The sequence below is a fragment of the Marmota monax genome, unplaced genomic scaffold (genome assembly GCF_021218885.2).
Source record: "Marmota monax isolate L192 unplaced genomic scaffold, Marmota_monax_Labrador192_F-V1.1 WCK01_AAM20220418_F8-fsc00029, whole genome shotgun sequence".
In the NCBI taxonomy this organism is placed as follows: Eukaryota; Metazoa; Chordata; class Mammalia; order Rodentia; family Sciuridae; genus Marmota; species Marmota monax.
Genome location: NW_026693024.1, coordinates 3,268,205 through 3,291,943, shown reverse-complemented (window position 1 = coordinate 3,291,943; position 23,739 = coordinate 3,268,205). Strand labels below are relative to the sequence as shown.

The 23,739-nt window shown below is 40.4% G+C and overlaps 1 protein-coding gene and 1 pseudogene across 1 annotated transcript; one reads left to right on the top strand and one right to left on the bottom strand.

Moving 5' to 3' along the window:
- The first annotated feature begins 1,763 nt into the window (after window positions 1-1,763).
- LOC124098673 (septin-7-like) lies at window positions 1,764-2,964 on the top strand (annotated as a pseudogene).
- Window positions 2,965-6,867: 3,903 nt separating this feature from the next.
- On the bottom strand, window positions 6,868-17,273 carry LOC124098670 (serpin B9-like). The gene is made up of 7 exons (XM_046453583.2): window positions 17,025-17,273; window positions 15,244-15,421; window positions 12,515-12,652; window positions 11,842-11,959; window positions 10,337-10,479; window positions 9,341-9,496; window positions 6,868-8,669 (listed from the first exon to the last, which is right to left on the bottom strand). The coding sequence occupies exons 2-7, from the start codon at window positions 15,409-15,411 to the stop codon at window positions 8,265-8,267; spliced, it is 1,128 nt and encodes a 375-aa protein (XP_046309539.1). The 5' UTR covers window positions 15,412-15,421; window positions 17,025-17,273; the 3' UTR covers window positions 6,868-8,264.
- Window positions 17,274-23,739: the final 6,466 nt, after the last annotated feature.

The window sequence follows — 23,739 nt, the reverse complement described above, 5'->3', positions numbered from 1 at the left end:
CTCCTGCCTCATTCTCCGAAGCCTCTGGGATTACAGATGTGAGCCACTGCTCCTGGCTAATTTTAGACATTCTGAATTTTATTTTACCAACAAATTTAAATTAGCTCATTTGTGATATATCTACTTACATTAAATTTTATTTATGAGACAGAATAATATGTTAATATGTACTTATTAATTTGTAAAATGAGAGTTGAATACCAATTACATTCACAAAAAAATTGAACCAAGCTAAGGTCATATGTTTATATGACTGTTGTCATTGGATCAGGAATGTCCCCCAAAAGCTCACATGTTGAAGGCTTGGTCCCCAATGAAACATTGTCCAGAGGTCAGGTTTTGGGTAAGTGATGTGCTCATAGTCATTCTGACTTTATCAGTGGATTAATGCATTTGATGGATTCATGACATGAATGAACTACTGGGAAGAGTTACAAACTATAGGAAGGTTGGGAGGGTGGGAGGGGGATGTGCCTTTGGAAACTACTTCTTATCCTTGACCCTCCCACCCCCCTCTCTCTTTCTAGGCTGCCATGAGCTGAGCATCTTTCCTCTGCCATGCCTTTCTAACATGATGTTTCTGCTTTGAGCAAGCCAACCACGAACTGATATCTCTGAAATCATATGCCAGAATACATTCTTCTTCCTCTTTTGGATATTTTGATCATAACAATAAAAAAACTAATAAAACAACTAAACATTATGATTTTTTTGTTTGCACACCATATCTCAGCTTTGAGTCAAAATTTCCACATGAAACAGCTTATACAGAGAAAAGCTTTCTAATCTTAATCTCTATTTACTTCAGTCTCAAATAAGGTAAAGAGTTAATTCTTTGATTGCATTTTGCAAGTGGGCTGAGATTAAAAACCAAAACCCAAAAAACCTCCAAGCAACACAAATAACTTCCTATCTTAGTATAAACAGAAAGCCAAAGAGATAAATATAGGTAGACAGCTATAAAGCCGAAAGCTTTTACATGTTATGCTTAAGATTGCAGTTTAGAAATCATTTTAAACCTCGAGTGGTGGACCACATATGTAATCCCCACAACTCAGGAGGCTGAGGCCAGAGGATCATAAGTTGGAGGTCAGTTTGGGCAACTTAGTGAGAGACCTTGTCTCAAATAAAAAATAAAAAAACCTAAGGATGTAGCTCAGTGGTAAAGCACCATTGGGTTTAATCCCCAGTTCCACACGCACACACACACACACACACACACACACACAAATAATTTTGAAGGGCACATAGAAATGTTTCAACTTAGGCATGCTGGTCAAACAAAGAGTATCACTTAAGTGTGCATAACACAAAAATAAATTTGTGATAAGAAGGGCCATAAAATAGAAGGTGAGCTCAATATAAAATAATTCTGGGGAAAAAAATCTGTCAAAAATAAAACAGCTGGGTATATCCTAGCCCTAGGAATTCCAGGGGCAATTAACCTGGGTGAATGTTTGATTAGGATGTGTTCAGTGTTATCTCCAGAACTCATTTTGTGAGAGGGCTCTTGGGTGCTGCAGCAAGAGTCGGTGAAATAAGAGAACTCTCACTACTGCCATCAAATACATCTCTTAGCCCTTATCAAAAACACAGATCCAAACTAATAGATAAAAACCCATAAAACCCCCACCCTCATACCCCACCGAATATTCCCTCCATGTCTCCAGGATTTTCACAGACAAATGAAATAAAGTAAGCATTAGAGATACTGTTGAAGGAACATATAAAGAGGCCCAACTATCCACAACTGGGGAGTAGCTCAAATGAAGAACCTTGAAGGCTATGTGGACTTTGCCAATCTCCCAAATCAAGTTTACAGAAAGTCAGAGAAGAGAGGGTCTGAATTCACATATGGTAGTAGGTGAATCTGGACTAGGAAAATCAACATTAATCAACTCATTATTCCTCACAGATTTGTATTCTCCAGAGTATCCAGACTGCTGGTGGAACAACCCAAAGTTTTAATCAAAGGAGGTGGTGCTCAATTGCTGCTCACAATAATTGATACCCCAGGGCTTGGAGATGCCATGGACAATAGTCATTGCTGGCAGCCTGTTATTGGTGACATTGATAGTAAAAATGAGGATTACCTAAATGCAGAATGTTAGTGAACAGACATCAGATGCCTGATAACAGAAGTACAGTATGGTTACACTTCCTTGCTCCTTAAAAACTGGATACTGAGTTTATGAAGTGTTTGCATGAAAAAGTGAATAGCATTCCACTTACTGCCAAAGCAGACACACTTCCACTGAGGAATGCCAAAAGTTTAAAAAACAGATAATTAAAGAAATTCAGGAACATAAAATCAAAACATATGAATTTCCAGAAACAAATGATGAGGAAGAAAATAAGTGGTTAAAAAGATAAAGGACCATTTACTTCTTGCTGTGGGAGGCAGTAATACTATTATTGAAGTTAGTGGCAAAAGGGTCAGAAGGAGGCAGCATATCCTTGGGGTGTGGCTGAAGTTGAAAATGGTGAGCATTTTGATTTTACAATACTAAGAAATATGTTGATAAGAACATAGATGCAGGACTTGAAAAAATGTTACTAATAATGTACACTATGAGAATGACAGAAGCAGAATACTTGCAGCTGGAACTTACAATGAAGTTGATAAAATAAGAATAAAGGGCAGCTTATGAAGAGCTCTCTGGCACAAAGGGAAGGAGAAAGGAGGGAGTGTATAGCCAAGATGAAGAAGGTGGAAATGGAGATGGAGCAGGTGTTTGAGATGAAAGTGAAGGAAAAGTTAAAAAACTGAAGGACTTTGAAGCCGAGGTGTAGTGACGCCATGAGCCAATGAAAAAGAATTTGGAAGCCCAACATAAGGAACTAGAGAGGAAATGATGTCAGTTTGTGAAGGAGAAAGCAAACTGGGAAGCTCAACAATGTACTTTAGAGCAACATAACTCCTCAGGGACCTTGGAAAAGACCAAGAAAGGGAAGATCTTTTAAACTCTCTACTGATATGCCAGATTGGACATCAGTGTTTGTGGGCTCCATTTGACCAATTTGCACCACTTTTATCCAGAATGATGGATTTAACAGCAGACAAAAATTTGTTGTTGTTGTTGTTGTTATTGTTGATGGAGATTAAGATGGCTTGAATTGGGTAGTGGATTGTGTACTTAGAAAGTTACAGTAACTTTCTATATTTTCTTTTCCTTTTGAAATTTTTTATTCAAAAGATCTTTTCAATGTAATTCAATAGAACATTGTACTGTTGTATAATCATGCTCTGGTGGTCTAATTGTTTACAGGATATTTCAAAATAAAGGGTCTCCGGAAGGTTTTTATCAAGGATAAATTGCCATAAAATGATGCAAACTATGCTTCTCTAGGATAATTATAATACAGTACCATTCATTGCAGCCTATACAATCATGTAATTTAGTCTAACACAGTTGACCCTAATTTTTGACACTTCCGTTGTTTAAAAATACACATGGAAAAAAACCCAATATCCTCACAATGCACCAAGAGCTTTTTAGTAACAACTGCTTTTTGTTTTGGATTCTTTGCATACATGTTATTCTCATTTAGTGCCCTCTTTAGCCAGAATCTCTTAAATGCTTTATTTTTGTAATAACATTTAATTTCCTTATTTTCCATATACTGGCCCTGCTAAATAGAATATAGCACCTTTCATATGATAGGAACCAACAAAGAAATTTTCCTTTAACTCTCGCTTCATATTTTATTGTAAGTAGCCAGTGGAAAATGCATTTATAGATCATTTCTAGGCAAATTGTGAAGCTAATCACCGACCTGTTTCTGTCTATAATGAGTCTTTTTGTTTTACTAGCATTGGGCATCTTGGTCTCTTAAAGAGAAAAAAAAAAGTTGCCATTCTGTATTTAGTTGCATCCATATATTATGTTGCTGTATTTTTGTTGTATTAAAAAGTTTACATAATAAACAATGTTGTGATGTTAAAATAAGAACACAAAAAAATGAAGACATTAAGCAAGAATGAACTTCAAGGTCACATCAGGGACACACAAGATATCCCAATATCTCAGAGTGTGACATGACATAAGGTAGGATGTGGCACTGCAAATCAAAGGACCTTCTGTGGAAAGACCCCGAAAAGAGAATTTCTTCTGCCTGAGTACTTGGTGTAGGCTTTGATCCTACAAATGCCCAGATGTTCTTCTGCCTGCCTCTGATTTATCAGAAAAGGATAAAGACAAAGAGATCTAGAATCTGAGAACCAGCTGCTCATTATGAGGGGGTGGGGGATGGAAGAGAATGTTCTTAGAAGACCATAGCCAAGGGCCAGAGGGAGCCAGGGTTGGACTCAGAAGAGTGCACAGGAAGAGAGGCTCTGAAGAAAGTAAATGGACATGAACCACCACTTACCAGAAGCTGCAGTTAAGACAGAGACCAGTAGATAAAGGTGATGGGTCTCCCCAGCTGGTTCCCTCAGGAGTGAGGGAAGGAAGATCCTTAATGAAAGGGACATAGATGGAGCTTGGGGAGCTAGAGAAGAAAGTGGAGTCAGTAAAGAGGGGGGATGATTTTACTGGTTTAGGAACCAGTTGCCTAGAATATTGAAAGGAAAAGACAAGCCCAGGGACTAGGGTGTTAAGTAGCTAGTCAGCCATGATGGGTGAGCAGGGCAGGGACAAGGAAGGGAGGCTGAAAACTGAGGCTGGCCAAGGCCCTGAAGGTTTGGCGAGACTCCCCTCCCCCTCCCTCCCCTTCCTTCCCCCACCCTCCCTGGATAACTTGATGGTGGCGGTGACTGGTCTGACCCAGGAACCGGACCCAGGACCCTGGGGGCTGCTGGTCTCCTAGCCCACTCCTGCCCATCCCAAACAAAGCTGATGCTGAGGACCTGGCGCCTTCAGGAGGTAGCAGGCAGGGCGTGGATGGCCCTCATTCCACAGAGGCCGGCCAGGGATTGCAGGGTTCAAGAAGGTGCGTGGATGCCCAAGAGCTCACCCACATGTTAGGGAGTGGAGCCGCGCAGACCAGGCCCTCAGTGACCACTCCTGCTGGCTCCTGGAGACCACACCTTGTCCAACAAGGCAAAGGCCTTAACCACTCTGGAAGGTGAGAGAAGCCCCTGAGGAAGGAGATTGGAACCAGCAGCCACCCTCCTGCAGGACCTCTTCCTTCTCCATCACAGAGAACCGGAGGAACACACCCTATTTGGCCAATGGGAAATGTCTACCACCTGCTGGGACGCTTTAGTGCCTTTTGTAGACGACCTGTGTGTATAATAGGATAAAGCTGCTCTCAAACTCCCCTGCCCGCCTTGTGCTAAATGCTTCTGCTGCAAAATAGTTAAGCACTCAGGGGGAGTCTTTAACCCTGGAAAGGACCAGTGAAGCTTAGCCAGTGAGGGGGCGGGGCAGGGAGGTGGTGGGAGAGGATTACTGGAAAGGAAGGTTTTTGTTTGTTTGTTTGTTTGTTTGTTTGTTTTAGAGAGAGAGAGAGAGAGAGAGAGAGAGAGAGAGAGAATTTTTTAATATTTATTTTTTAGCTTTTGTTGGACACAACATATTTATTTTATTTTTATGTGGTGCTGAGGATCGAACCCAGCGCCCCATGCATGCCAGGCATGCATGCTACCGCTTGAGCCACATCTCAAGGAAGGGTTTTATAAGATGGCACTGTAGTTTGGATCTGGGATGTTCCCAGAGGTGCATGAGTTGAAAGTGTATTCACCAGCCTGAGGGGCTCCTGAGAGATGGGGGAACTTTTGGAGGTGGGGCCTAGTGGAGGAAGTTAAGCCATGGGTGGTGTGTCTTTGAATGGAATATTCAGGACACCAGCCACCTCCTCCATTGCTCTCCAGGCCACAGTGAGTGAGCATCTTTGCTCCATCACTTACTGCCACCATGATGAACTGTCCTGACACAGGCCCAAGAGCAACCAAAGAGGCCAACCAAGCCTGAAACCTCTGAAACTGTGACCTAGGATAAGTGGTTCCTCCTTTTGTGTTGATTATCACAAGTACTCTGTCACAGTAATGGGAAGCTAACTATCATTGGTCATAACTGTACAGCCCCAAAGAAAAGGCAGAGTGTGGAATAGTCAGAAATTGCAAATAATTCTATAAGGCTGGAGTGAAGGATTGACATCGAGAAATGGCAAAGAGGGACAGGAGAAAAGGTTATATCAGGAACTACCTGGTGAGTTCTCAAAAGGGAGCTTAATCTTTATCCTAAAATGAATGGAAAACTATCAATTCTGAACACCAGAGAGAGGTCTACCTCTAGCAGGAATGTAGCTGGACCACTTATTCTAGGCATTTTTCAATCAGCTGTGGGCCTTTGTGTTAGTCAGCTCTTCATTGCTGTAGCCAAATCATCTGAACAGAATGACCAGGAGAAGGGGATTTCCTTTTGGCTCACAGTTGCAGAGTCTCCATCCATGGTTGGCCAGCTACAGGGCACTGGACCACAGATGAGGCAGAGCATCCAACACCATGGAAAGAATCACCATTAGTGTGTTCGCAATTTTTAAATAAAGGTATACAGAGAAATTGGAATCTCATACATTGATCGTAGGGATGTGACATGGTTCAGCCACTGTGGTTGGTGAGTCTTCAAAAAGTTAAATAAAATTATCTTATGAACAACAATTCTATTCCTAAATCTGTATATACACAGTACAGTGTAAATAGTTATTCAAGCAAATTCACATACATGCAGTTTCATAGAAGGACTATTAAAAACAACCACAAGGGAGTAAAAATCCAAATTTCCATCAATGGATGAGTAAATAAAACAATTGTGTCATATTCAGGTACTGGAATATTATTCAGTCATAAAAAGGAATAAAATACTGATACATGCCACAATAAGACTCAACCTAGAACACATCACACTAAGTGAAGAAGCCAGACACAAAAGGTAATATATTTTATGATTCAATTTACATGAAATATGCAGAACAGGTAAATCCATGGACACAAAAAAGCAGATTCATGGTTGCCAGGGGCTACAGGGAGGAAGGGATGAGAATTCACTGTTTAGCGAACATGGGTTTTTCTTGGAGACAATGAAAACCTTCGGGTACACAGTAAACTTTATGGTTGCACAACATCTTTGAGCCATGTATTAGATGGCACTGGACTGTGTAAATGTGAATGTCATTGGGATAAAAATGTCTAAAAGAAACAACAAACTTGGTGATATTCAACAACTAAAAAAACACTACAGTGGTTATATGATCAAATTATTTATTAGTGCACTATAACATGAAGATAAGTAGAATATAATAACAAATCCTGGAGACTTTAAGGCCTAGTCAAAAGATTAATAATAAAAATGATTAATAAATAAGCAATGCAACTATCATGGGCAGTTACTGTGAAAGTTCAAAGATGTAACGTCTTGAAGAAGATGACAGTTGAACTGAACATTAAGGGCTAATGGCTTTTAACTCTTTGGGCTGGAGGTAGAGAAGTGCAATACCACCAGGCAAGGTGTCCTAGCTGCAAGGGGGGTATATGGCAGTTCAAAGCCATTCAACTGTCCAATCTGGTTGTCATAAACTCTATATAAATTGGGAACACACATTAAAGAGCAGATATCAAAGGACCATGACTCTGTCCTGTTGTGTCCCTGTTATCTATTACAATTCTTAGCATATATGTGCTGAATGATGAAGGGTGAATGCCAAAGATAGACAAAACTAAAATGTGTATTAAAGTGGTTTTTTCATTGTAGATGAACATAATGTCTTTATTTATTTTATTTTTTATGTGGTGCTCAGGGTCAAACCTAGTGCCTCACATATGCTAGGCAAGTGCTCTACCACTGAGACACACCTCCAGACTAAAACTTGTTGTTCTTTAAACTTGAATAATAGTAACAGTATATACCAGCATTTATTACTATTGTGGCATTCAGCTAAGGTAGGTGTGTGACAAGTTTAAAATACAGGAAAGCACAGGATAAGTAGAAGGAATTGCATGTGGAGTGACTGGGAAATGTGTTCAGGGCCATCTGGGGAAAGTTTGCAAGCTATCCTAGGCATCTGTACTGCACTCATCCTAATACAACAGGGAATCAGGACAGCCTATTGGCCATGACCTGGTTTGTGGTACAATGAGTGGGCAGTGTGGGGACAGCTGAGTGTGTGCATCATGAGATCACACTGGCAAGTTGTTCAGAAGGCTTAGGACCCTGCCCTCATCTTCCTACTTGGTGTTCACCTAAAGGCCCATCCTTATGAACTGTAGTGGGAACTTGGGGACATGGAAGAGGGAAATTCCCCATGGAGAGGAATTACAAACCTCAGGGACATGAGAACCTGCCACAGAATAGAAGAGTGTTGGTTTCATTATGCCTGATGAAGAAAAGGAAGGGGTGGTCAGCACTGAAAAATGGTAAATATGAAAAGCTGAATTCTTCATCGTATATGCCTGAGCCCGCCACAGCCTCAGTGCCTTCCTCATTTATTTCCAAGACACTCTTGTGCACAAACTTGGACAGACACAGGTCTGTCTCAGTTGACATTGCAGACAAGTCAGCCTGGCCCTCTTGGAAGACATCAACCATTCCCAGATGCTGAAGCACAGACTGCATGTTGTAATCTCCCTGCAGTTTAAATCTTGGAATTAAAACTTTCACTTCAATATTCTGCAAAGAGGCTGCTTCAGTCCAGTCTAGGAATTTCTCAAAAGTAAGGCTATTTTCCACCTGAAAGACCAGAATCACAGGTTCATAGTCAGACTATGGTGGGTATCTGTGGACACACAGACATTTCCATGAACATCCACACAAGATGAGCAGTGCCTTCAGCTGCCCAGAAGCTTGTGAGGGCTCTGACTTGTCCACCACCCCACACGCTATCCCATATGTGATTTCCCTGTGGCTGCTCCTCCTTATCCATCCACTAGCAAAACATATTTATTTCTGAAAAACATTTATGCCCAGTCAGTGGTGCTTTACTTGTGGTATTTGTTGGTTTGAATGAAGCTTAGTTTCAACACAATGAACCATTGCTGGCAAGCACAAGAGACTGGAAGAGCTCTCAGTGTGAGCCTCTCCAGGACAGGGACATCTGCCTAAAGTGGAATGTGGCACTGTTTGTGGAAACTCATCCTCACAGTTAGGGACCTGGACAGAGGGAAAGCCCATGGGAGCTGCTCTGCTCACAGAGACCCTTTAGGTCATCACGGTGCACTGCCACCATTGAGAGGACGGTTGGCTCTCTTTCTATAAGGATCATATCACAAGGAAGCAAGGAGGACAGGGTTGGGCCATTTGGGCTCTTGGGTTGGAGATACTGTGAAAGAAAGGCACAGGGTGTACCCAATTCTTCCCACAGAAATTCTGAGTTCAAAGGAGTGCAGCCCCTCCCAACTCACCACCCTGAGGTCCATGTCCTCATCTGGGAGCAGGATGATCATGCTCAGCTCCTTGCCAGCATAGGGCAGCTCCAACACCTGTGTCTGGGCCTCACTGATGTAGATGTAGTTAAAATTGGCTTTCTGCCACATCATCTCCACTGGCCTTGACTCCTCCTGAGGAGGAATGACCACATGAGCACAACATTTAAAACGGTATAAAAAGGGCAAGAAAACTCTCAACTCTGGCATGATCTAGCACTGCTAGAAATTAATACATTGTTATCATAAACATGCCTTATAAAGAGGGGGAGGAGGTTACTGCATACAAGCTTCCTTATTGCATTACACTGTATTTTAAAGAATTAGAGAATTTAGCGAACTAGTCTAATATCTGTTTTAATTAAAGTTATAGCTCACAGTTGATTAAGGCCTTTGCCACTCATTTTTAATGGTATAAAGATGCAGATTCTGAATCAGTAATAAGTTATGATTAACAACAATTCAAATGAGAGACTACTTTAATTTAAAAAGTAATAGATGGAAAATCTGGGAAGTAGCTCAGGGGTACAGAACTTGGTTAACATGCACAAGACCTGAGGTTGATCTCTCATTGTGAAAAAACATTTTAAAAAAATTCTGATTCAAGAAATGCGTTGTCACATTCCTTCTTTGCATTCTCCCTGTGTCATTCATATACATCCATATATACATATATCACCTCTTTTAGCTTTTTATCTAAGCAGCTTATGTCAATAGGAAGATCTTTGTTTCCAGAATGAGATTAAACCAATACATGTAGGAGACTTCATTAGAGGCAGTTAGAATGCTAATAGGTTGTAAACCATAATAGAGAGCAAGTATTATTTGTTCAAATCATTTTTCCACTAAGATTAAAATTCATTAAGAGGGATGATAAGTTTGAAATTATTATTAACCATTTATGTCTTTACAAAGTTAAATTTTCTATTCGATTTCTTCATCAGACTAGCATAATTTTTGAAAGTCTCTCCCTACCTTGTTTATTATGAAAGGCATTTTGCACACACATGATTTGTTAAATGGCTCATCCCATGTTCCTTTGAAGTAGATGGCATTGACAAGAACCAGCCTGGCCTGCTCATCAATTGAGTTCTTTGGTAGCACTTCTGGGATTTTACCTTTCAAAGCAAGCACAAACACTTTCAGTTGCTTTTTATGAATCCTTAGTGAATAATCATGACATGATGTCTTGGAGATCCAAACATTCTGGTTTCAAATGTGCTGAGTTTGGATGATACTATAAAAGTTAAAAATCCCAGCTATGAGTGGTATTTATGACGACAAGTTGAAGATAGTGAAAGACTTCTAAGTCACTGGAGGAAAGCAGGTTGGGACAAAGCAGAAACTTGACACCAGGTTGGAGAAGACAAGTAGGAAAGGAGAGAGGGGCTGGGTAGGAGCTGATGTTACCTGCTGTGGGTAAGAGCAGTGTCAGGTCTAAGGCCCTGTGGTCAGACCCAGTTCTAACATTGTACAGCTACCTGCAACATTCCTGGGGCATATAGAATTGAATAGCTCCAGACCAGGAACCTAGGAGGAGTTTCTGAAAACTACAGAAGAGAGATTATGATTGCACCCTCCTGACACCTGGAATCCCTGGAACAGATGATGATTTGGGTAGTTGAAGTTATGCCCTTTTTAACTTGGATATCAAGTGGTATGTTTCCAAAAAACTAAGAGCATCCCTGCTAATTTGCTGCCTAAAAAGGACACAAGAAATAAAGATTCCATGAATAAACAGTGGAAAGGACTACCTCTATTTTTTATGGTCTCATTTGTTAGCAGAAATAAGTATGTTCCTAGTGGTACATAAATTATCTGAATGATTTCAACATCAAACCATCATTGATCTTATGGACCAAGATTAGAACTTGTCACACTTTGAAACAGAAATTAGTAAGTTTTAACCAAGCATGAAAGGTGTTTTTACTCTGTGGAATGGATCAGCCCTGAGAGAGGCTCTGTAGCTGACTAATCAAGTCTAGGTTTCTCAAGTCTGATGAAGGGTGCTTAAGTGAGAGATAGGAAAGAAGAAGTAGGAGAAGTCATCTTAACATGTAAAAGTGGGAGGAATGAAGTCCAAACTGACTCCATGAAGAGGAGGGTCAAGGGCATGACTTGGGAAGATCTGGCCATTGATCTGTTCCCACAGCCAACAGTCACCTGCCGTGTGAACAATACAGGCCAGTGTCAAGTAAATTATTACATGGGAAATCTGACCTAAAAGTTTCTGTTGACACTTGTATCAGTCACTCCTGTCCTAGGAGAACAGACAGCATTAATTGTCTGGTTTTGAAAACCTGAGCACTGATCAGATCTTCTGTGAGTCACTTCACACACACCAAGAGGCTCAGCCAGGCATCTTTGCTCTGATGGTTCTGCAACACCAGTGACATTAGCAGTGAGGAGGAGAGGTAGAGGAGAGAGGAGAGGAGAACAGAGTTGGGTGGGAGGAGAGTGAAATAGCTTATAATTCTGACCTTTCATCTCTTTTGAGACCCAACAATTTATATGCTTCCTGGACTTCTCTATAGCTCTAGCAAAGGACAGCAGCTCCAGCTCCGTGTCGTAGGACTGAAGACAGGACTCCTTAAATGTCTTAGGAGAGAAAAAGTTCAGATGCTGGCCATAGAATGACAGTGAGCTTCAAAAAATTCTGAAATCTAATTTTAGGCTGTTCTTAAAATCATGATCAAATCTTAAACTACTTGATATGAAACATTATAGTTTATAAAGAGATATTTCCAGAGCCCTGAAAAACCAGAAATAATAAATAAAATTTGAGACATTGCCAATATTGAAATAATACAAGTTACAGAATTGGGGTCTTTATTAAAAAATAGTTTACTGTAAGTTTCTCAAATTCTCTAGAATGTTGTTCATTTTTTTCTTGTTTTTGCAATACTGGGGTTTGAGCTCAGGGCCTTGAGCATGCTAGGCAAATGCTATACCACTGAGCTATGTCCCAAGGCAATTAATTTTGTTCTTGAGACAAGAGTGTCACCAGGTTGCCCAAGATGGCCTCTGACTCTTGGTTCTCTTGCCACAGCCTCCCAAATATGCCATCCTGCCTGGTCTCTAGAGTCTCTCTTAGGGTTGTATATCACCAGGTATTTTAAATATAACTTTTATTGTTCTGCTGATTCAACTTACCAAGAGGAAATCACAGGTCTTCTCTCCAAAGAGCCTATTGGCTGTTCTAAGTAAGTACTTTGAGCCAGGCTTGTTCACTTGGGTGAGAAGCATCTGGAAGCCCTTATGGATGTCTTCCTGTATCTTTAAAGACATTGCCTGTGAAGGAAATCAGCAAAACTCTGTCAATTTTGATCTTGGTCTTAACAAGAATTTGCAAGCAATTTTTTTTCTAATATACTGAATAAATTTTTCTTTTGAAAGAAAGTTGATTCTGATTGAGAAGTTACACTGGTTGGTAGGTGGAGAGAGGGGCCAGCTGGTGAATAAAAGATATGGCTCTTGTACCTGCACAGCACTCTCTGCATAGTTTAGAGATGAGCAATAAAAAATAAATAAATAAAAGGGGCAAGAGAGGTTCATAAAAGAGACTATTCTTAAGTCCTGTATCCCATAGACACCATAAATGTGTCAGAAATAGAGAATAACTTGCCTCAATAATTTATTTTCAACAAAAGATGCAGTTAAAAACACTAAAAATCCAAGAAAAAAATTGGACAGGAATGCAATCAGCATGATAATATTTAAAAGAAAATAAATGTATAAAATGAGCAATATGATTAATAAAAATAAATCTGTTCTTAAACAGTATCCTAGAAAGAGATAATATATGTGTATTATATGATACTTTATAATTCAAAGGTGTCATATTAGGTCACAAGAAGAGTTTCATTTGATTCTGAAGTATGCAAATGACACAATTTATATTCAATGACTTCAGTGTAGGAAACTAAAAATCAACAACACTACAACTAAAATGCCAACAACATGGAAGCTAACCTAATTACTAATTATTGAAAACACTTTCTAAGGAAATAACTCCCATATGTAACAATGAAATAATTAACATGTTGTTTTTTTTTTGTTTGTTTGTTTTTTTTTAGGTTTTCTCAGTGAGTCTTTTTGACATTGTTTAAATAAGGGACATAGCAGCACAACTTTGGACTCAATCTTAAATGAAAGTACACTGAAAAACAGCTGTAAAAAATGACTTTCATTTCCCAACATAATTAAATTTAAACTACATATATTTCCTCAGTCTTCCAGTTGGTCAACATACTTGCTAACTTAGATAGATATTAGCCACAAATTGTCAAGTAAAGTCTCATCACCTGGTAAAGATGTACACACAAATTGCCAAACCCTTTTGTACCAGCTGAACTGCCCTCTACTGGACTATATAAGGTATTCAGCTAAGAGGTCAATGTGACTTGGTTTCACAAGGTAATTCAACAGAAAAAAAAAATGTAAACATTATATCCCACACAAACTCAAATTTACTGAATAAGTTAAAAACAGAAAGAAAAACCTCTTAGTAAATTAATTTTTACCATGAAAGAAATTGGCAGAGTACCAATTCTACCAGTAAACAATTGAATTGTTTTGAAAATTGGTAATGGAGGTTTATGAAGTTTCCGTCTTTTCAACCTTGGAGGCAGATCTGAAACAATAGTAGTAATAGGCAGGAGCAACAGGAATAATGTAACAGCAATCTTTACAAAGATTTGTGTATTAACACAAATCATATTTTTGTTAGTCTATTCACTCTACAGATGTTTTCTTATGCATATACATGAGTCACAGTGGACACATGCTGAGTAGTTCATATCTGTTAAGTCTCTTCTCACAACAAGCATTAGAACTTTTTGGAGCCATTTCCTCTGTGAAAAGCCATTTTGAGTAGCAAGTTGTTTTTCCTCTGTGGCTCATGCCCAGGCCTGAGATTTGCAGTACTGTAGGACCAGTTTACCACCACTGCCCAAACATCCCTCATCTGGGGGAGGAGCAAAGGACTGATTTCCATAAGGAAACAACTGTTCCAAGGCCACAAGTTTAAGGAACTTCTTGATGAAGTCAATGAGTCCTTGCATGGTTCAGGTTCTCTCTATAATCCACATATTGTTTTCATTATAGAGGTGCCCGGCAGCCTTTAGTAGGATGTCCACTTTTGTCTTGGTGTCACTGGAAGGCTCTTCTCTCTAACAAGACTGCAGCAGAAGAAGGGGGTTCTGGAGTGGCTGTACTTGGAGAGACATCCATAAATTCTTCCTGCCAGCAGCAGCAGTTGAAAAGAGTTTCCACACTGACCTTGAAGATTCTCAATAAGGTAAACACTAAAAATGTTTCTTCTCTTCTAAAGAATGATTCTAAGTAAATATTTAATATAATATTTAAATATGTGACTTATAATTTAGAAAATAAAATGAATGTTATATTACCAAACCAAATAATTACATCAAAAAATAGTTAAACAACATTAATTATTTTAATGTTACAAAGGAAATAATTATATAACAAAACTCCCAATGCACAATGTTAGAAAAGGGAGGGAAAAAAGCCTAAGGAATTTAGGGAAAAACAAAAAATGCTCACGAGTCCAAGAATTGATTTTTTCAAAGAAAGCACACTTATCTACCCAACATAGACAGAAATCACCAATTTTAAGAAAAAAATTTTCAATACTCATAAGAAAAGTTATAAATGAAAAAGAGATTACACAGTAACCCCTGCAAGCAACCCCCACAACATCTCACTGGAGGAAACTCCTCACCTCTCTTCATTCTGTATCCCCTCCCTGAAATGGTCCAGGCTTACCCCTCCTTCCTCAACAGTTCTGGAAAAACTCAAAGAGAGGATAGGAGAGAAGCACTGCAGGCCAGTCCCTTGTCCTGGGTGATAGGTGAGCTTACCCGAGCTATCTGGACCTTGGTGTTCCCCTTTGCTCCCAGGAGGAACATGCCCAAGGCAGAGGAGATGCTCAGGGGAGAAAAAAACACATTTTGTGAAGGTTTGTCTTCACACAGCATCTTCAAAACCTGGATGGCAAAGGTGCCATTTGCTTCGAAAAGAGAATTCATGATGCAGGGTCTGGGGGCAAAGAAGACAGAGAAACACAATGAAATGGGGCTGAGGACACTCTGTGTGCTCTCTGCTTGGCTTTCGTTTTTCCTGTGAATTCAGAAAATTTCTGAGTACCAGTGAAAGCCATGGGAGTAGATTAGACATGTGAGGAAGGGGCTGGTGTCTGTAGAACATCAAACTGTCAAGGAAAGGAAGAGCAGAAAAGCATGCAGAGGAGAACAGAAGTTGACAGGTCAAAGTAAGAAGAGTGAGTAGTCAAAGCAAGAGCAAGGAGGTGCTGCTTGTAGCCAGCGACAGTGGATTTAAACACCATGGGGCAGCTCTATGCAGTGAGACCCTCCCTCACCAGGGGAGGGCCTTAGATCCTGGAAAACCACCCTGACAACATCCCATTTCTCAAAGATTCCCCCAAATCCATGCCCAAGCCTGCCTTCAGCCCCCTCCCAAATAATTCTACCCCACTTCACTTCTCTAGCCCCTATGATCCTGTGCCTAGTCTGAACCACCTGGCTCCTCTCCAGAGCCTCTGACCTCCCTGACCCAGAGATCCCCAGTACAATGAGCTCCTGCTCACTAAAATGCAAATCAAGTGGGCTGGGGAGCCTCAGAACATGGGCTCCCACAATCAGGTACCCAGATGGATAGACACACAGAATACTGAAAGGGAAGTGCTATCTTGATCCTATGACCCCAACCTTAAATCTCCAGTGGCCCTAGGGAGAAGCTCAAAATGTATTTTGTAAATGGCACCCCATCTGCATGGCCCCATTCCTGGCTGCAGTCCTCCTCTCTCACAGTCTCCACCTCTACCCACCCTGATCCCCCAATCGCCTCTGAGCTTTGGCAAACACTGATATACAATTTAAAAAGGCTCCCTACAACATCTGTGTCACCAGGCTCCAGTCACTCATTCCTCTATCCTAGGCTCAGCACCAGGAGGCCTCTGATGTCCTAGTCTAGAGCTCCCTCCTACCCACCCTGACTCATCACTGTTAATTGTAATTCCTTGTCTCATTTATTGTTGGACCCACAAGACTGGCCTCTGTCTGCAGGAAAGGTACCTGGCATCCTGCTTTTAAGCACCTGCAAGTATGCTCAGGAAACAGCAAGAGCTCCATCAATCAGGGGGAAATCTCAGATAAATAAAGGGTGCACTGGTTTTGAATTGGATACTGGAGATTTTAAAAGCACAGTGAAAGGTAAGGCAGAAATTATTCCATGACTCCCTGAGGAGAGAGGAGAGGTGAGGAAATAGGGCCAGTAGGTGGAAGCTGTGTTGGAGCATGAACACCCACCAGGGTGAGGTCCAGAGCCAGCCAGGGGCAGGCAAGAGGCAAGCAGAGAAGCCAGGAGGCTGCACAGCATCTTTGTCTTCTTGGAATCCTGCTTCACTTCTCAGGGACCTGCCCTAAGTAAGTTCGTCCTGCACCATTGACCCCCATGATCTCCCAAGAAGCTGTTTCTAAACAAAGCAATTACTTTGACTTTTTAGATTGTCTTTTCTCATCTCAGCCTCTGGCATCCCTTCTCCCAGTGGTGGCCTGGGGTTTCTAAAACTTGCATGCCTTGGTACACTGTCACTTCAGCCCCTGCACAGAGAAGTCCTCACCTGCCACCTTCCACACAGTCTCTCCCTCAGGTCTCAGTGCTGCTAGCCTGGACTGACTTCTGTATCAAAGGACCAGGATCCACAGCTGTGCCTCTCTCAGGTCCACTCTGGAGCCTCTGCACTCCCAGAGGCCTTTTATCAGGCCTGATTGGCTGTGGAACTTCCTGTCTTCCAATCAGCATTCACTGCCCCAAGGAAGAAATCCAGTGTGACCTGGGTCAAGTCACTAATCCCCCTGTTCTTGTTCCCCTAGCCTGGCCTCTGTCACAAAGTGGTTTGCACTGGAACACCAAGGGAGACACTGGGGTGGAGTTGGGCAAAGCATGTTTTCTAGAGGATTCTGAAAGTGAAAGCACTCTGAAACTGATAACCAAAGGCAGTCTGCAAAGTCCCCTGGGAAAAACACAGTGGGGACTGAGGAAGGACACAGATCCTACAAATCTGGACTTCCCTACTGACAGAAAGCAAAGACAGAATGACAGGCTGAAATTTCAGGGGAGGAAATTTCTATAGGTCTGTATTCAGAGCCTCCTGCCTGACACAAAGGAGAGATTCAGCTAGGTGGAATGTGTCCCTTTCCCTTATATGCTGTTGGTGGGAATGTAAATTAGCCCCATCACTTTGGAAAATGGTAAGGAGTTTCCTCAGGAACTAAAGGTAGTGCTACCTACCACATGATCCAGTTATACCACTCTTCTCTGTGTCCATGTGAAGGAATCAAAGTCAGCATAGTAGAGAGACAGCGGCATACCCATGTTTGTCCCAGCACTGTTCACAAAAGCCAAGTTATGGAATCAGCCTAGGTGCCCATTAACAGATAAATTCATCAAAATAAAAAAATGTGGTAAGTATATATGTACAGTAGAGATTTATTTAGCCATAAAAAGGAAGGAAATGTAATTTGCAGGAAAACAAATGCAACTGTAAAACATCATGTTATGCAAAACAAGTTTCAGAAAAACAAATATCTCATGTTTTCTTTCATATGTGAAATCTAGAGAATACTATAAAATGACATGAAAGTAGAAGATGGACTAATAGGGAAGATAAGGGGTGAGGGAAAGTACAAGGGGGGTCAAGAGAGTGTTACAGGTAGGGTGGATTCAGTTAGAGTACTTTACATGCATGTATGAAATTGCTACTATTAAACAACTTTTTTGCACAATTACTATGCACTCAAAATTATTTAAAAACAATCTTTTTTAAAATGTTGTTTCCAAGGGCTGTGTATATAACTTAGTTTTAATGTGCTTGCCTCATATGCACAAGACCCTGGCTAAATCCCCAGCACCACAAAAATAAAAATATCAACTTCGTTTTCCAGTTTCTCCACCACTCATTATTACCAGTGCAGTTCTCTCATAGAGAACACAGTGTCCTAAATCTGAGCAGCTGATCTCTTTTCCAACTTCTGGTGCTTAGGCTGTGGAACTGGTGTATAAGCAGACCTACTCCTCATTGACCATGTGACAGAAACAGAGACTAAATCAAAATGGCTCAGGACCACAAGTGTGTCCATCAGCAGGTTCTGAGGCAGGGAACACCTGGAGCACATTGGTTTAGTAGTTCATGTCATCCAAGCTCCACACTCTTCCCCATCCCACTTTGTACCAGCTTCAAGCAATTGGAAATACTTCATGTTGACATGTTGTCCTAAGAAAGAGAACAGACCAAATGTCTCTTCCTCTGAAGCAGGGAACTTTTCTTAAAAGTTTGTCCATCAGCAGATACCTGTCATCAAATTAATAAAAATTAGTTTTCTCTCCTGAGTGCCTGAATTATGGCAAGGCAAAATATTTAACAGGCCATTTTCTTAGGCCCAAGAATGAGGGCTTCCATAAACTTTGGCCCTACATGCCATAACACCTTTTTTTTTTAATAACACCTTTATTCCTTGGCACATGCTTGTAATCGCAGCAACTAGGGAGGCAGAGGTAGGAGGATCCAGAGTTCAAACCTAGCTTCAGCAAATTAGCAAGACCCAGTCTCAATTAAAAATAAAAATATCTAGGGAGGTGTTTCAGTGGTTAGGTGTCCCTGACTTTAATTTCTGTATACAAAAAATAAATAAATGAATAAACATGAAAATAAACAGATAAATAATGCTTGTTAAAAGATGAATATGCATGCCATAATATTGATAAGAGAAGGAATCTGAGACATTCTAAATTCAGTTACCAACAGGATGGAGGAAAGAAAAGATAAGAGTTTAACTGATAGTTTCAAGCTAACTCAACAAAGAAAAAAATAACTGCAGCTTATTTTTTTCCCATATTTTTAAGATCAGCCATCAAGACAATTTTATTCTGCTTATCGACCCAACCAACCAAGAGCTTACAGAAACATGTCTCTGCTGACTCTCTTCCTATCCCAGGTCATATCCCTCTTCTCTCTATCCATTGTACACTTAATGAAAGTAATCTGCACCTCCTGCTGCCTGAATTTTTAAGACAAAATATCCTGAGTTTTTATGACAAAATAGATCCAGTGGACATTTTTCAAGCTGCTACATGGTAATGCTGCTAGTGATTTAGGGAATTTGCCCTAGGACCAGGCTAGCAACATGCACAGCTTGATAAACCCATGTATTTCAGAGATCTCTCCATCTCAAAATTATGGTTGAACAATATTCACCCCTTTAAATCCTACAATTCAGAATATTCACAGAGCTGTACAACTGTCACTACTATCTGAGTCCAGAACATTTACATCACTTCAAAAACAAATGGGATACTCATTTATAATTATTCTCCAGTCCCTCCTTTCTCCCTGCCAACCTCTGGAAACCACTAATCCATTTTGTTCTCTATATATTGGCCTATTGAGAATATTTCATGTAAGAAATAATATAATATGAGGTATTTTGTTACTGCCTTCTTTCATTAACCTGATATTTTCAAGGTATTTCCTTGGTTCAAGGTATGGGCATTTATCTCTTTTTGTGTTGGAAAAATATCCATAATAATATTGAGTGTGTATATGTTTATTTTTAAGTTCATCAATTGGTAGGCCATCAGGTTGTTTTCATCATCTATCTGTTAAGAATAATGTTGTTATGAACATTTGTGTACAATTTTTTGTAGACATATTTTCTTGAATTTACCTTGAATATAGACCTAACTCTGAAATTTCTTGTTCATATGATAACTCTGTATTTACTTCTGGTGGAACTACCAAACTAATTTGCAAAGCTACTGCACACATTTAAATGCCCACTAGCAATGAGAGTTTTAGTTTCTCCATGTCTATTATCTGATTGTTGCTATTCTCATGGGCGTGATGAGATGTTTCATTAAAGCTTTCACAATTGTATTTCCCTGATTTGTCATGATGTCGAGCTTCTTCTCATGTGCTTATTGGTCTATTAAATATCTTTCTCAATGAAATGCCCCTGCAAATGCTTTTGCCTAGTTTTAAGTTGGGTTAATATTTATTTTACTACTGAGTTTTTGAACACCAAATTTTTAACTACATGAGTTCTGGTTACTTCCTCATCTCTGGGTGAGTTCTAAATTTTCCCAAGGTTAAAATATTTTTCCACTATGTAACATGTCATACAACATCATGTCATGCAATGCCATGGCATGCCATGCCACCCCACACCACACACTTGACACCACCCATAGGCTCCAAGTTCTCAGCACTGGCTTAGGTTGGGAAGGGCAGGATTGGGGCAGTAGACTGGCAGTCCAGGTTGCTAGGTCCCATAGGTCTTCACCACCATCAGGTCATCCAGATGAGGGGAGAATTGAGGGTCCTTCAAGGCCTGAGCTAGGCAGTGCAGGCCTGAGGAAGCAGAGGTGGAGGACCACAGAGGGCCTGGGGGGAGCAGGCCATGCTCTAACTCTCACTAGGTGCTTTGCTGAAATATATGGGGAAGGAAAGTGATTAACTTCATGAAAGTGGGAAATAGCAAGAAAGGGGGTGGATTTCCACTATCCCTTTGGATGGCATGACCCCAATAACCTAACTTTCTCCAAGCAGGCCTCAGCTCTTAAATGTTCTACTGGGTCATAGAGCTGCCCCATGTAGGAAAAAACTGAGTATGGTTACTTTGTGTTGCTGTGAAAATCCCAATGACCCAACTTGCCATTATGAGCCCTGAGCAATAGGTCCCTGTATGGTTTCTAGCTGAGCTCAAGTCTATCCACCTAAAAGCATTGGAAGAGTTTCCAATTTAGGATTATTACATGTTGAATATTCCTTATCTGAAATTCTTGCATTCAGAAATCTTAAGAATTTCAGATATTTTTCTGATTTTAGAATACTTTCTTATATACAACAAAGTGTCTTGTGAATGGGACACAGGTCTGAAAATGAAAATCAATTGTTTCATGAATGTCTTATACACACAGCTTAAAGGTAATTTAATATGATATTTTATAATAATTTTATTAATGAAACAGTTTTTATATACATTGAATCATCAGATTTTTGGTACCCTGTTGGTGCTTTAAAAGTTTTGAAATTTGGAGAATCTCAGATTTCAGAGAGGGTATGCTCTAACTATTGTAATGGTTGAATGCCATTTGTCTTCAGAGAGCCTCTGTTTGTAGAGTGTCTCGTAGTGGAATTGTTGGTCAGAACAAATATTGATGAGGCCTATGAGAGTAGATCTCAAGGACTTGACTGCAAATATATCAGAACATTATCCTTTATGCTAATGCAAAAGGCTAGTTTGGAGCCCAATAATTAATGAACATGAGTCTTGGAAGAGAAGGTAGGGGTTGAGCAAGTGTGTTTCTCAAACATTAATGTACATATGAATCCCTGTGGGCTTAGTTCTGTCCCCCAGCATTCATATATTGAAGTCCTAGTTTGTAGTACCTCAGGAAGTGACTGTATTTGGCCTTAAGGTCTTAAGAGAGGTGATTAAGTTTAAATGAGGTCAGCAGGGTGGACTTTCATCCAGTATAACTGCTGTCTTTTTAAGAAGAGAAAATTTGGACATAGAACAATAGAAAGGGAAGACCATGTATAGACACAGCAGGAAGGCTACATGCCTGGGGGAGAACCATGGAACAGATCCTTCCTCACAGCTTTTAGAAGGAACCCTGCCAACACCTTAATCTCAGACTTCCAGCCTCGAGAACTTTGAGAAAATTTTGTTACCTAAACCAGCATCTAGTCTGTGCTGCTTTGTTGTGATAACCCTAGGAAACTTATCCAGGATTCTATTGGGTTTTTGTGAAAATGTAGGTTCTCATTCAGTAGGTCTGGGATTTAGCCTGAGTTTTTCTACTGCACAGGACACTAAAGTAGGGACAGTCTGATTTACCTGGTTTCTCCTATGAGTTCAAAAGTCTTTTGCCACAAGACAAATATGAGATCTGCCATAGCTACTTATGAGAATTAGGAGAGGCTGGGGACATAGTTAATGTCTGGGAAGCTGTCCCTGTAATGCTGTATGTGTGAAGGCCCAGGTGATGAGGGGAAGGGAGGGGAAGATGCAAGTGAAAGCCTCCTCTCTCTCCTTTATTCCTTATGTATGAGTGGAATGAACATAGATCTCAGAGGACTTCAAGACAGCTCCACAGTGGGCAGTTGGCCTGATGTGTGGTGGCAAACAGGGATTCTGAAGCAATGACCTAAAAACTCTCCGTTTCTTCTGTTCTCTCCCCAGAAGCATGGCTCCATTCCTGTTCAGAGGATTACTGATCTCTTCCTCTTCAATAGGCAGAATTTTGATCTGTGACCTTTGTCTCTGCTCTCCAAACTAGTTCTTCCCTTACAGTGATGTGTATTATATCACTGTACATTTTGTATATGGGGGTATATATATTACATGGATATAATATAAATATAACCAGTGTTTTTTTTATTTTTTTGAAATTAAAAAATAAACACCTGAAACAAATTTAGGGCAAGTAGTTCTTTTAAAAAAAAATCTATGCTGGTATCAGGCATTTTTACTGCTTTTTTACACCTCCCCATAAGATTACAGTGGATGGGGGGGCACAAGAATTTGCAAAGAATCTTGGTGTGTTCATAAGAAAAAAAAATCTATAGACTGTGGGAGGCCTCACCATCCACTTGATTAGGAGCCTGGAAGTGGGTAATCAGTGTGTGTGGCAGGGGATGTGGTGTTGTCTGGATTCTAAGACTTGACTTTTTCTGGATAGGAAAAAAAAAACAAAAACACTTATATGTGAGAATTTCAGTCTGGAAAAGTCCTGAAAAGCTGACTAAATAAAGTTCAATTTTTCCTTTCCATGGTAAAGAAAAAAATGTAGACTCGGAGTTTGTCTTTAATATTTAGGAATGACTGGCACTTTGGGGGAAACCAGGGCTGACTATTTTGGAAAGTGTACTGAGCCATCACAGTTGCCAGAATGTCCAGGGGAAGCAGAACAGGACAAGATTTGGTGCTGGCCACCTTTCCTTTTCTCCACTGGGCAAATCCCATGGTGGGATCTCTTCTCCATGTAGAGGTGTGACTCCTATTCAAAAGTCCTTGTCCCTTCTGAATACCTTGCCTGAATTTAAATTTTAGAGGTTCAAATTTATGCAGCAGGTAGTTTGTGAATGTCTGTACTGAGCATTATGTGAAGTGTAAGCTAAGAAGGTGTGATAGTTAAGCCAAAGTGACTCCGTTTTGTTTAGGAACTCCATTTTGTAACACAATCATGCCAAATAGAAAGATCATGACTGGGGCAAGTTGTTCTTTTCCTTTTGCTATAGAAACCCTTAAGAACACGAAACTACCTAGCGGGGC

Bases quoted from the DNA above. Each gene is read 5' to 3' on its own strand.
- LOC124098670 (XM_046453583.2), bottom strand. From the start codon at position 15,411: ATGAATTCTCTTTTCGAAGCAAATGGCACCTTTGCCATCCAGGTTTTG. The intron at 12,653-15,243 runs GTAAGCTCACCT...TTTCCTTCACAG, and splicing joins CCAAGGTCCAGATAGCTCGG to GCAATGTCTTTAAAGATACA. The intron at 8,670-9,340 runs GTGAGTTGGGAG...CTGGTCTTTCAG, and splicing joins AGGACATGGACCTCAGGGTG to GTGGAAAATAGCCTTACTTT.